The 14,480-nt window shown below is 36.8% G+C and overlaps 1 protein-coding gene across 6 annotated transcripts in view; it reads left to right on the plus strand.

Annotated features, from left to right (window-relative positions):
* LOC149158287 (plant cysteine oxidase 4-like) overlaps window positions 1-14,480 on the plus strand; it is a 160,416-nt gene that overhangs the window by 40,775 nt on the left and 105,161 nt on the right. For 3 of the 6 annotated variants that reach the window (XM_089436175.1, XM_089436174.1, XM_089436176.1), the window contains exons 2-3: window positions 2,881-3,011; window positions 3,270-3,387. In XM_089436175.1, coding sequence (XP_089292301.1) covers window positions 2,997-3,011; window positions 3,270-3,387 — 133 coding nt within the window. In that variant the 5' untranslated portion in view covers window positions 2,881-2,996. Of the gene's footprint in view, window positions 1-2,741; window positions 2,760-2,880; window positions 3,115-3,269; window positions 3,388-14,480 lie in introns of those variants that run through there. The other 3 variants (XM_089436177.1, XM_089436179.1, XM_089436178.1) reach the window with 3 other exon arrangements.

Raw genomic sequence — 14,480 nt, forward strand, 5'->3', positions numbered from 1 at the left:
AATTCTACTTTCTCCATATGAAATCCAATGAGGCCAGAACCACTCTCAAACATCCTGAGTCATTTCATGGTAATGTTAAAAATTTAAGTAAAAGGATAAAAATGAAGATTAAGGAGAATATCACTTTTACTTTAAGAATTTAACATTACCATGAATAGCATATCAATACTAGGGCCTAGAACGCTCAAACCCTCCTTGGTAGCAACCACATAGCTCTCCCCTTCCTTCTCTAGCAATCAGAAATGAAAATGATATGAAAAAAAACCAAAATCGAATTTTTATAGGCCGTGCAGAAATTTTTTACAATCACCGGGCGATATTTTCGATTGTCGCGCGATATTTTCCGAAATATCGGCGATATTTCGGAAATCGCGCGATATTTTCAAAAGTCGAAAATATCGCGATATTTTGTGGGCGATATATCGGCTCGCCGAAAATATCGCGATATTTCCGAATATATCAACATTGGTTGGAGGTATTGTCATCTGATGTTGAAGGTATTATTGAGTCAATGTTTGGGTCATGTAATTTCTCAATAAAGATTCTATAGGAAAGAGTTCAAAGGGTTTTTCCTCTCACTGTTTGGAGAGGTTTTTGCTCTGGCGTGGTGTCAATATCGTGTGTTCCTGTGCATCTTGATCTTCTTGTTTTTGATAACTGGTTGATAATAATAATTCATGTAAACAATAAAGAGCAGAATCTAAAGAAATAATATCACAAGCAGTTATCACAGTTAAGAGAAATCGAATATTTAAAATTGCCCTTCATTTCTCAACACATACATGATAGAATCCAATGAATGTTGCAATCCCTCCAATCCTGAAATCAAAATTGTTAAGTTTGCTGAATTTTGAGTGGCATCTAAAATTCTACTTTCTCCATATGAAATCCAGTGAGGTTGGAACCACTCTCAGACATCTTGAAACAATTAATGATAATGTTAAAAATTTAAGTAAAATGATTAACATCACCATTAGGTACATAACATTAGTAGGGCCCTAAGGTTGAATATTAGGCTTCCCCACTCATAAATTATTGTTTTTAGGCGAAATTCATGGGGGGTGCCCACAAGCACTCCTTTTGGGGAAACACACCCCCCACATGGGGGAAACATTCCCCCTGCGTTTTCTTGAGTTTCCGCAAAGGGAGACATGGGGAAACATTTCCGTAGGCATCCTCTGGTCTCAAGAGCGTGGAATACATAGGGAGCCCCCCCTCCCCCCCGACCTTAGGGGATGCATCCTCGTGGAACTCTTGTTTGGAAAGTGATTTGTGTGTTTGTTCTCTGTGCTTTGTTGGTTGAATACTGAGTTATTCGTGTTGAGTCTATGATCTATGCTTTGTATGCCCTTTGGACTTATTCATGATTCATGAGTATTGCATCTTTGGTCCATTTGCACTCTATACGGACTCTTTGTTCACTGTCTTATGTATTTGTCTTCTACAATCAAGGTAGTCAAGGGTGGCTCTATAGTGGGTTTTGTGTACTCGGACTCCTATTGCATGTCTATGGTCATGTGTTTGGGCATAGGACTAACTAGAGTCCTCGTTTCTTTTGCTTGGCCCTGCTCCTCGTTTGGTCAAATTTCTTCTCATGTTTGTGGTATGCACATCTTTATTGTGCTTTGTTGGAGTGGGTCACGTTGTCTCCTCATTCATCTGGTATGCACTCTTTTTGTAGGCAGAATATCTCTTGCGTTTAATCATCTCTATTCATATTTTTCTATAGTATAAATCTTTAAAAAGTGAAAACACTCTTTTTAATAAATAGAATTGCTTCAATTTCTTGACTAGAGAACGAAATAAACTTGTAGGCCCAAATAAAAAAACTTTCAGGGCTAATGAAGTCGTGCTCGCTGCATGAGCTAACAACCAGTGGTACCTTATAATTTGTAGTTAGTCACTAAACATAATGTGACCTTGGAAGTTGGGAATCTGGCATTAAATTAGGGTATCCATCACCTGTTAAGAGGTGGATACCAGCATACAGTTTTGGGGCATGTGATCACTTGGCCAGAGTATGGTAGCTTATGCTAATCAATCACCCCCATGCGATGGTGTGCCAACTCAAAAGTGGCAAACATGTCTCTTGTTTGAAGATTCAAACTTTTGTGGGGGCAATTTCGGCATTCTGCTTTCACCAGCATGGCTTGCCTCTGGTGACAACATGCTACAACCTTTATTACACATTAAACTCATTTTAATTAAACTTTGATTCTTAGTATTGGAGTGTTAATACTTTTACTTTCTTGTGTAACCTATTGTGATTTTTGATGATTTAGTAGAAATCGTTCTTGACATTGTTGATGTTCATGCAATTCTTTTGATTATCTTCTTAAGTTGTTATAGCTAGCTGTTAACATTCGCAGTGATCACTTAAAGTACACAATATATGTGAATCTTTATCAATATATGCATGCTTATGGATATGGATTGAGTTGACACTTTTTTTGATTAATTTTACCTATGATTTTCCACAATAAAACCGTATAATAGATAGTGTTCTCACTATACTGAAGTTGTTTGTTGTCGAATATTTTTTTACCTTCTTCAAATTTGTATAAACAATTGCATACTTATTGTAATTCTGAAATGAATTCAGATGTCGGGACCATTTTTTTCTTAAATTTTGTTTAATTTTTATTCACACTTATTGCTCAAACACATGGACATTTTCATACTCTGTGTAAAGTGTAGACTCCTGAACAGTTGCATTTTGGGGCAGTGCAGTTTAACTGGTAACGTCAGTTTCATACATCGTAAGAATGCTTGATTTTATAACTGGGAATTCATAGAAAAATGGCTTGCATTATTGGTTTCTTTGTTTAGAACTACTGTTTACTTCAATGCAGACTGATGAAAAGTTATCTTTTTTTGCAGGTATTTTCTGCAGTAAACCTAGAGTCAATCAGCATTTTGGAAGCTTGAAATATGTTTTTACTTGGGATTATGAATATCCAATGTAAATCTCGAGGTGATGTTGCTATTGTTGTCCCATGATGACCCACAATGTAAGCATTTGATCTTGATAGAATTAGTGACCAAATCTGGCATGTACTCATGTTATGTCGGGAGAAGCCATAGTGAAGAATAAGAAATTTGAGGAAATTGCTGGTATACCTTCAGCACAGTTCAAATTACATTTCTGAAAGAAAATATAATTAAAAGAAACTGGTGTTTTCCTTATTACAAAGTATATAGCTTGAGCTTTTCAGAGAAGAGATTTGGTAGGTCTAGTGGTGTGGGGCATAACATTTCAACATTGCTAGGAACTGTGGTCCTGCACTATGACAGCAGTGCAGAGGCTTTATGATATCTGCAAGGCATCTTTTACATCCACTGGTCCAAGATCTCCAGAGGTCCTGCAGAATGTTCGTGACATTCTAGGTATGAAAATTATAACATTTCTCTTCCTTTCTGGTCATGCAATATATGGATTTTGTTGGCTGGGAAGTTATGCACTTTAATACAGTAATGGTGTGGTTGCTTATTGGTGCAAGAAATGTTATGATCCTTGACCTTTAAATTGAATCACCAACAACATAGAACCTTCAGAATTAAATGCTTAACTTCAGAAATACAAAAAATCATTCACACTGTAAACAACACAAGAGTGTAGCGAAGAACCTTTAAGGTAAGGTAACAACATCAAACCTTGCTTGCTACAATTTAAATAAATCAACATATTTCAATATAATGATACTCGTGTATTTATACTTTCTCATGAGTATTCCTAGGGGTCTATGCTAGATACTCATTACTACATTATTTCCTTTAACTACCTAGTGGGGCCTATTTATTACAATCAACTACCAAGTGCGCCTATGTTAAGTTTAGGTATATTCTATGCTTAGAGCAATTTATTTCAATTCTCATAGTTAGCTCAATATCTTTTCCAGGTTAGCGATCACATCAGCATTAAAGTAAACTACAGATAGAACATAAACATAAATCACAAAAGACAAGCCAAGACAAGAGGACACAAGGTGTGGCGCTAGCTAGGGACAAACCCCAATGTGGGGAAACCCTTGATCAATTCTTCTTTTATGTTCTTCAATAGTTCAGCAGAAAGACAAAGAGAGAGAGATAGTACATTTACAACAGAAGTCAACACTTTGACTTATCTAGATAAGAGCATAGATCATCTCTAAGATGATGATACATGAGATCAGTTGAAGACAAGCTGCTTCAACTGATTCTCCATCGTGCTGCATCTTGTCATCATGCTGCACCCATTCACTAAGCTGCTCTTGTCACGGAAATGCAACCAGTCATGGTTGTACCCATCACGGTGCACTATGCTGCACCACTCACAGTTGTACCTGTTGTCGCGCAGATTGACACGACAACGCTCAGACCAGGGGCTGTCACTCTGATCCCCGGTCTCTCCGTTTAAGCCTGTCTCCCGCGGCTAAGGGGGGTAGACCCTGTGAGATGATGAGGCCAACTGTCGACCAGTTGGTTGGGAGACACGAGACACGATTTAGGATAAGCACTAAAAAGATTTAATTAATTGAGCAGACCAGTGCCTTAAGAGATTGCGGATAAGACGATTACTTGTTAAATGATATATAAAAAAACATGGACCATGAACAGCGATCATCTATCATCAGCTAAATCACAATGCTCTTAGAATGATATCCAGCAACTGAAAAATTTGAAAAGATGAATGCTTTAAAACACCACGAATCATAAACCATTAACCAGATATCAGGTTCGCATCTCGGATAAAAAAATTAGATCTTCAGCATAAAAGATATAGCATGAAAACCACTGAAACTTGGCAAAATAAAATTTCCGCAAAATTTTTATTTTTCAAATTTTTTTATTTTTTTTTATTTTTTTTAAATGAATCTAAAAATAAAAAATCTAAAAAAAACTAAACTGGACTAAAAAAAATTTAAATTTAAATTAACAAATCTAACAAAAACATTTTTATTTTTTATTTTTTTATTTTTTTTTTTTTTAGATTTTTTATAACAAAATTAAAAAAAAAAAAAAAAAAAAAACTATTTTAAAATCTAAACAAAATAAATCCTAATAAAAATTAAAACATAAAATAATTACAAACTATAAAAAGAAATTTCTAAAATCTAACCATATCCTAGTCTAAACAACGATTTTGATTTTTTTCTTTTTTATTTTTTATTTAAAACTATATCAAAACCTTAATAAACTAAATAAATGAAATTTAAACTACATACAAAATAAAAAAAATCTAAATGAATCTAACTATAACTAAACCTATTCTAAAACAAGACCACGCATGCATATATGACAATCAAAATTAAACCATTCGAATCGAACTGCCTGGGCACATGACAAAACTAAATCGTGCAGCGTATGACATCAAACTTACAGCAAGTAAAAAAAAAAAAAATCGAAACGCTGATATTTAGATCTGATGGGTTTTGCAGGTATGCGGGACGGAGGATTCGATAGGCACAGGGCCGCAGGCCAAACTCCAAAAGGAAAGACGCAGAAGCAATGTCAACCAGCGGGAGTTAACGGATCTCAGAAGCGGCCAGTCTAGCCAAAATGCTGAAAGGTATTGCGGAAAAAAAAGCAATATCGTAACCCTGCTCTGCTGCAAAAGACTGAACACTTAAATGAAAAGCTCGAGCACAGGTGACGGCGGATAAGGAAGGGAGCAACGATTTTCAGTTTAAAAGACCGACGCATACAGCCATAACCTTTAAAAAAAAGACTGAAAACGATTCTTCATGCGTACGCAGAGAGATAGGGCTAAATGAAACTCGACATACGTTAAATCCACCAGCGCATCGATATATTTTTTTTTTATATTTCAAATGAAATCAGAACGAAAAATAGCTCAACGCATAGCAAATTCAAACAATGATTCGAAAATCTTTAAGAACGAAGAAAACTCACCAGCGCTTCAAAGAATTCTGAATCATATCAGAGCTGAGAACGTCTTACCTGAAGCCACCCGCAGAATGCCGCACAACCCACAGAAAATTTACTCACGTGAAGTGTCTGGCCTGCGTGTAATGCCTCTGGATGGCTGCAAATATAATTTTGAAATATAGGCTGGAAAATGACACTGGATGGGCAGAGAATCTCAACGTTGCCCTTGTCGTTACAGTTGCACAGTTTTGAATGAGAGTTTGGACTGCAGCTGTGTGAAAGGAATGAAGCTTGATTTGAGCACTGTAGTAACTATAATCCAATAACTTGAAAAGAAAATTTTTTGATCTTTCCAGCTCCAGAAACCCGTACAATTTCCTCAGAACCCTATACCTGCAATTTCAAGGAAAAAGGACCCTAATGAAAACTGCATAAAGTAAAAACTCGAAACCCTAAATCAGCTTGCTTAAGCAAAACTAAAAATGAAACCCTAGATCAGCTAACTAATTTACAGATTGTGGCCCCTTAACAGCCAGATTCAACAAATAAGAGCAGGAATACTTTCAGAATATCAGAAATTTTGAACTTCACTGTGAACAGAAAGAAAATCTCTCAATGTAAAACAGAAAAGAAACTTTAAATGATTAACCCAGGGAACAATCAGCTGGGCTCTGCACAGAAAGTGCTTGCGGGAGTTGGCTGGTTCAGCCGAGAACTTCCCCGAACGCCCACAAAATTTCCTTCAAAAAATGTTTTCCTGCACATCTCAAGCAACCATCAGCAAAGAGAGAGAGAAAGCTGCTAGATCTCAGGAAATAATGGAGATACCTGCCATTATTTCAGAAACCCTAGCAGCCCTCAAACCCTAGCAGGTGAACAAGATACCTGTGCTCACACTACTCTAAAAACAAGCTATGATTAATGGCTGAAAACTGAAATATGCAGAAAATTAAAGATCTCACAGCAATTCCGGAGAGTAACACCAGCGAGTTTTGAACCCCAAAGTCTTTTTATTAACCATAAAATCAGATTACAAGAGAGCTTTTCAGTACAGACTCACAGATCAGATGATCTGAAATGACCCCCTAAGACCCTATATAAAGGAAATGATCCCAACGGCTAGTTTTGGGTGATCCATGTAGAACTGATCTCGACCGTTGATGAGGATCAAGACATCTCTTGATCTCATCCGTCGATTTATTAACTTAAAATATTATTATTTTATTAGTTAGGGTTTTTGCTTTATTTTTTAATTTTTTATTATTTTATTATTTTTATTCATTTTTAATTTTTTAATTCATTTTAAGATGAATCATCAAACTAAGCCGTTGGAAACATCAACTAGGACCTAGGACCTAGGACTCATGAGGGGATTTACAACATTTCTCGACCCTCAGGATACATTACATCATGACTTTTACAAAATTACATCTTTAAGGGACAAACCCATTTAATATAGACCCTCACAAAATACCCAGCTCTGCGACACAACGATAATCTAGCAGATCAACACACTAGGATTCTCCTAAAGTTCTAATGACAAAATCAATCCCGGCTTTGGGGTCAGGTTTGAAGGAAAACTCTGCCGATCCGTGGATCGGTGAGACAAAAAACCTTCCGGGACGTAGATTATCATCAGAAAGTTAGGTCCACCTAGGCAAATTACATACATGACTTCATGTCTGCTAAGATTATTTACAGTTAATACATGCAGACTGGGTTTACAATCAGAAAGATCAAACTGCTGATGATGGCAGGATGGCACGGACATGCTGATCAGGTGCTGCTTCTTCTTGTCAAGAAAAGACGGGGTGCACTGCATGGGTAGTTGACCAGTAGGGGTCAACATCTGGCTCTACTTGGGGACACGTTGCTGCTTGCAGGAATGTGAGAATCCAGAATCTGCATCCATACAACACAAAAATAAGTAGCGTCCATCCCAAAAAATCAGCATATTCATTAAGCACAGGAAAGACAAAAGCTCTTCATTTATTAACTATCTAAGGCAAAAATAAAAATGCGGAAAAACAAGGAGTAGGGTTAGGAATACGATACAAAGGATGCCCTGGGGCATCAGATGTGTTCAATATAGTGCATACTGAGCATTTGCCTGCTTTCAGGCAAATCTGTCGGCTGCTTGTCGGATGTACCATGTCCCATTTTGCATATGGTAGGACTCCTTCCTATCCGAAAATCAAGCTGCTCACGGCCGTCTGATGCATCAAATCTTCGTCTAATCTTCTTCCTCTTGCGCTTCTTCTTTCTGGCAGGATGAATTACTGATGATCTGGAACTTTCTGTTTCAAAACTATCAGATGAAGTATGCATGATATGTCTTTCTTTAGCCCGCATCTGATCTTTATCATTCTTAAGTCTGTCCGGATCACCTTCAATTAACCATCTTTCAATCGAATCAACAACCTCCTCATAATAAGATGGATCTTGTTGCAGCACATGAGAAGGCTCCTGATCTATTGATGTCACCTGGTTTCTTTCATCTTCCAATTGCTGAAACCTTTGAACCTCTATTCTAAATGCATCTATCTGACTAGAGTGTTCAACCTTTACAACACTAATTTGTCTGGCATGGTGCTCTTGCATGTCTTTTATTACTTTATCATTCACTTCCTTTATGTCCATCAAGCAATGCTGCATAAAATCTATTTCTTCTTTATGATTTGCTTGTATGTCAGCCACTTGATTATTATGATTGAATGTCATGATAGTCATTTCCTCATCCATAGTGAATAACTTGTTTTGCATAGAGTCAATTTCCCTATCATGATCAGTTTTAATGGTCACCATATTTTCCTCTAAGACTGACATCTTGCTTTGCATGATTCTAATTTCTGTTTCATATTTAGTTTTCATGGCCTCAATTTCCTTAGCATGCTGATTTTGCGTGACTTCAATCTCCCTATTACGTTTTTCCAGGTGGGTGCATAAAGTTTTCACATCATTGACATAATTAGTTTGATTGATTTCCATATTTCTCACCAGCATCATTAAATCTTGTATTATTTGCTTTTGCTCCTCCTTTTCATTGTTATGAACTTGATCTGCAATATTTTCGGTGGATGACACATTCTGACATGAAGAATCGTCTTCAACAGCTGAACCTTTAATATGATTACTTTTATTCTGTTGCACAATTTTAGAGGCAGAAGGCAAGCTGCTTGGATAACCATATCTATTTTCAAAAGCATTTATAATGTCTTTTAAAGAAGTAAAAGAATCGTTAGGAAAACTGTTAAACCAATTCAAAGCATCATCTTCTAAAGAAAGGACAAATAGACGCATTTTGATATCACCATGACTAAACTGAGGGGGTCTGCAATATATGATCATGAAGCGAATAAACAAGTCTAGATGCCTTTTAGCAGCAATTGGATCACCATCTGAAAAAATAGGTAATTCAGGAATGGCCTCCTCCGGAAGATCATGGAGACGGTGAGTAAAACGACATGGTTTAAATGAATAATCCATTATGAACAATAAGGGATCAGATGGATGATAGAACTAGCTCTGCTCAAGAAAATCAAAGGATGCAAGAAGTGGAGTCGCCACTTGAACAATAAAACTGATTCTAAGATCCAAAAAGTAATCAACAAACAGATATGCGGGAGGGCTTCTCGTCTGGGAAAAAATGAGAAAGTGGAGTCGCCACCCAAACAAGAAACAAATGCCAGAATATTTGAATCTGCCAGCGCAACTGAGAGATGAGAGATGAGAAGATTAATGTCGATGAAACTCCAGGAACAGGAAAACTCTGTCCCCGGCAACGGCGCCAAAAATGTTGTCGCGCAGATTGACACGACAACGCTCAGACCGGGGGCTGTCACTCTGATCCCCGGTCTCTCCGTTTAAGCCTGTCTCCCGCGGCTAAGGGGGGTAGACCCTGTGAGATGATGAGGCCAACTGTCGACCAGTTGGTTGGGAGACACGAGACACGATTTAGGATAAGCACTAAAAAGATTTAATTAATTGCGCAGACCAGTGCCTTAAGAGATTGCGGATAAGACGATTACTTGTTAAATGATATATAAAAAAAAATGGACCATGAACAGCGATCATCTATCATCAGCTAGATCACAATCCTCTTAGAATGATATCCAGCAACTGAAAAATTTGAAAAGATGAATGTTTCAAAACACCACGAATCATAAACCATTAACCAGATATCAGGTTCGCATCTCGAAAAAAAATAAAAAAAATTAGATCTTCAGCATAAAAGATATAGCATGAAAACCACTGAAACTTGGCAAAATAAAATTTCCGCAAAATTTTTATTTTTCAAATTTTTTTTTTTTTTTTTTTTTTTTTTTTAAATGAATCTAAAAATAAAAAATCTAAAAAAAACTAAACTGGACTAAAAAAAATTTAAATTTAAATTAACAAATCTAACAAAAACATTTTTATTTTTTATTTTTTTTAGATTTTTTATAACAAAATTAAAAAAAAAAAAAAAAAAAAACTATTTTAAAATCTAAACAAAATAAATCCTAATAAAAATTAAAACATAAAATAATTACAAACTATAAAAAGAAATTTCTAAAATCTAACCATATCCTAGTCTAAACAACGATTTTGATTTTTTTCTTTTTTATTTTTTATTTAAAACTATATCAAAACCTTAATAAACTAAATAAATGAAATTTAAACTACATACAAAATAAAAAAAATCTAAATGAATCTAACTATAACTAAACCTATTCTAAAACAAGCCCACGCATGCATATCAAAATCAAACCATTCGAATCAAACTGCCTGAGCACATGACAAAACTAAATCGTGCAGCGTATGACATCGAACTTACAGCACGTAAAAAAAAAAAAAAAAAAAAAAAATCGAAACGTTGACATTTGGATCTGATGGGTTTTGCAGGTATGCAGGACGGAGGCTTCGATAGGCACATGGCCGCAGGCCAAACTCCAAAAGGAAATACGCAGCAGCATTGTCAACCAACGGGAGCTAACGGATCTCAGAAAGCGGCCAGTCTAGCCAAAACGCTGAAAGGTATTGCGGAAAAAAAAGCATTATCGTAACCCTGCTCTGCTGCAAAGACTGAACACTTAAATGAAAAGCTCGAGCACAAGTGACGGCGGATAAGGAAGGGAGCAGCGATTTTCAATTCAAGAGACCGACGCATACAGCCATAACCCTTTAAAAAAAGGACTGAAAACGATTCTTCATGAGTGCGCAGAGGGATAGGGTTAAATGAAACTCGACATACGTTAAAACTACCAGTGCATCGATATATTTCTTTTTATATTTCAAATGAAATCAGAACGAAAAATAGCTCAACGCATAGCAAGCTCAAACAATGATTCGAAAATCTTTGAGAACGAAGAGAACTCACCAGCACTTCGAAGAATTCTAAATCATATCAGAGCTGAAAACATCTTACCTGAAGCCATCCGCAGAATGCCGCACAACCCACAAAAAATTTACTCACGTGAAGTGTCTGGCCTGCGTGTAATGCCTCTGGATGGCTGAAAATATAATTTTGAAATATAGGCTGGAAAATGACACTGGATGGGCAGAGAATCTCAACATTGCCCTTGTCGTTACAGTTGCACAGTTTTGAATGAGAGTTTGGACTGCAGCTGTGTGAAAGGAATGAAGCTTGATTTGAGCACTGTAGTAACTATAATCCAATAACTTGAAAAGAAATTTTTTTGATCTTTCCAGCTCCAGAAACCCGTACAATTTCCTCAGAACCCTATACCTGCAATTTCAAGGAAAAAGGACCCTAATGAAAACTGCATAAAGTAAAAACTCGAAACCCTAAATCAGCTTGCTTAAGCAAAACTAAAAATGAAACCCTAGATCAGCTAACTAATTTACAGATTGTGGCCCCTTAACAGCCAGATTCAACAAATAAGAGCAGGAATACTTTCAGAATATAAGAAATTTTGAACTTCACTGTGAACAGAAAGAAAATCTCTCAATGTAAAACAGAAAAGAAACTTTAAATGATTAACCCAGGGAACAATCAGCTGGGCTCTGCACAGAAAGTGCTTGCGGGAGTTGGCTGGTTTAGCCGAGAACTTCCCCGAACGCCCACAAAATTTCCTTCAAAAAATGTTTTCCTGCACATCTCAAGCAACCATCAGCAAAGAGAGAGAGAAAGCTGCTAGATCTCAGGAAATAATGGAGATACCTGCCATTATTTCAGAAACCCTAGCAGCCCTCAAACCCTAGCAGGTGAACAAGATACCTGTGCTCACACTACTCTAAAAACAAGCTATGATTAATGGCTGAAAACTGAAATATGCAGAAAATTAAAGATCTCACAGCAATTCCGGAGAGTAACACCAGCCAGTTTTGAACCCCAAAGTCTTTTTATTAACCAGAAAATCAGATTACAAGAGAGCTTTTCAGTACAGACTCACAGATCAGATGATCTGAAATGACCCCCTAAGACCCTATATAAAGGAAATGATCCCAACGGCTAGTTTTGGGTGATCCATGTAGAACTGATCTCGACCGTTGATGAGGATCAAGACATCTCTTGATCTCATCCGTCGATTTATTAACTTAAAATATTATTATTTTATTAGTTAGGGTTTTTGCTTCATTTTTTAATTTTTTATTATTTTATTATTTTTATTCATTTTTAATTTTTTAATTCATTTTAAGATGAATCATCAAACTAAGCCGTTGGAAACATCAACTAGGACCTAGGACCTAGGACTCATGAGGGGATTTACAACATTTCTCGACCCTCAGGATACATTACATCATGACTTTTACAAAATTACATCTTTAAGGGACAAACCCATTTAATACAGACCCTCACAAAACACCCAGCTCTGCGACACAACGATAATCTAGCAGATCAACACACTAGGATTCTCCTAAAGTTCTAATGACAAAATCAATCCCGGCTTTGGGGTCAGGTTTGAAGGAAAACTCTGCCGATCCGTGGATCGGTGAGACAAAAAACCTTCCGGGACGTAGATTATCATCAGAAAGTTAGGTCCACCTAGGCAAATTACATACATGACTTCATGTCTGCTAAGATTATTTACAGTTAATACATGCAGACTGGGTTTACAATCAGAAAGATCAAACTGCTGATGATGGCAGGATGGCACGGACATGCTGATCAGGTGCTGCTTCTTCTTGTCAAGAAAAGACGGGGTGCACTGCATGGGTAGTTGACCAGTAGGGGTCAACATCTGGCTCTACTTGGGGACACGTTGCTGCTTGCAGGAATGTGAGAATCCAGAATCTGCATCCATACAACACAAAAATAAGTAGCGTCCATCCCAAAAAATCAGCATATTCATTAAGCACAGGAAAGACAAAAGCTCTTCATTTATTAACTATCTAAGGCAAAAATAAAAATGCGGAAAAACAAGGAGTAGGGTTAGGAATACGATACAAAGGATGCCCTGGGGCATCAGATGTGTTCAATATAGTGCATACTGAGCATTTGCCTGCTTTCAGGCAAATCTGTCGGCTGCTTGTCGGATGTACCATGTCCCATTTTGCATATGGTAGGACTCCTTCCTATCCGAAAATCAAGCTGCTCACGGCCGTCTGATGCATCAAATCTTCGTCTAATCTTCTTCCTCTTGCGCTTCTTCTTTCTGGCAGGATGGATTACTGATGATCTGGAACTTTCTGTTTCAAAACTATCAGATGAAGTATGCATGATATGTCTTTCTTTAGCCCGCATCTGATCTTTATCATTCTTAAGTCTATCCGGATCACCTTCAATTAACCATCTTTCAATCGAATCAACAACCTCCTCATAATAAGATGGATCTTGTTGCAGCACATGAGAAGGCTCCTGATCTATTGATGTCACCTGGTTTCTTTCATCTTCCAATTGCTGAAACCTTTGAACCTCTATTCTAAATGCATCTATCTGACTAGAGTGTTCAACCTTTACAACACTAATTTGTCTGGCATGGTGCTCTTGCATGTCTTTTATTACTTTATCATTCACTTCCTTTATGTCCATCAAGCAATGCTGCATAAAATCTATTTCTTCTTTATGATTTGCTTGCATGTCAGCCAACTGATTATTATGATTGAATGTCATGATAGTCATTTCCTCATCCATAGTGAATAACTTGTTTTGCATAGAGTCAATTTCCCTATCATGATCAGTTTTAATGGTCACCATATTTTCCTCTAAGACTGACATCTTGCTTTGCATGATTCTAATTTCTGTTTCATATTTAGTTTTCATGGCCTCAATTTCCTTAGCATGCTGATTTTGCGTGACTTCAATCTCCCTATTACGTTTTTCCAGGTGGGTGCATAAAGTTTTCACATCATTGACATAATTAGTTTGATTGATTTCCATATTTCTCACCAGCATCATTAAATCTTGTATTATTTGCTTTTGCTCCTCCTTTTCATTGTTATGAACTTGATCTGCAATATTTTCGGTGGATGACACATTCTGACATGAAGAATCGTCTTCAACAGCTGAACCTTTAATATGATTACTTTTATTCTGTTGCACAATTTTAGAGGCAGAAGGCAAGCTGCTTGGATAACCATATCTATTTTCAAAAGCATTTATAATGTCTTTTAAAGAAGTAAAAGAATCGTTAGGAAAACTGTTAAACCAATTCAAAGCATCATCTTCT

Source organism: Pinus tabuliformis, chromosome 5_2, assembly GCF_031772625.1.
Source record: "Pinus tabuliformis cultivar Carrire ecotype Pingquan chromosome 5_2, CPIR1, whole genome shotgun sequence".
Classification (NCBI taxonomy): Eukaryota; Viridiplantae; Streptophyta; class Pinopsida; order Pinales; family Pinaceae; genus Pinus; species Pinus tabuliformis.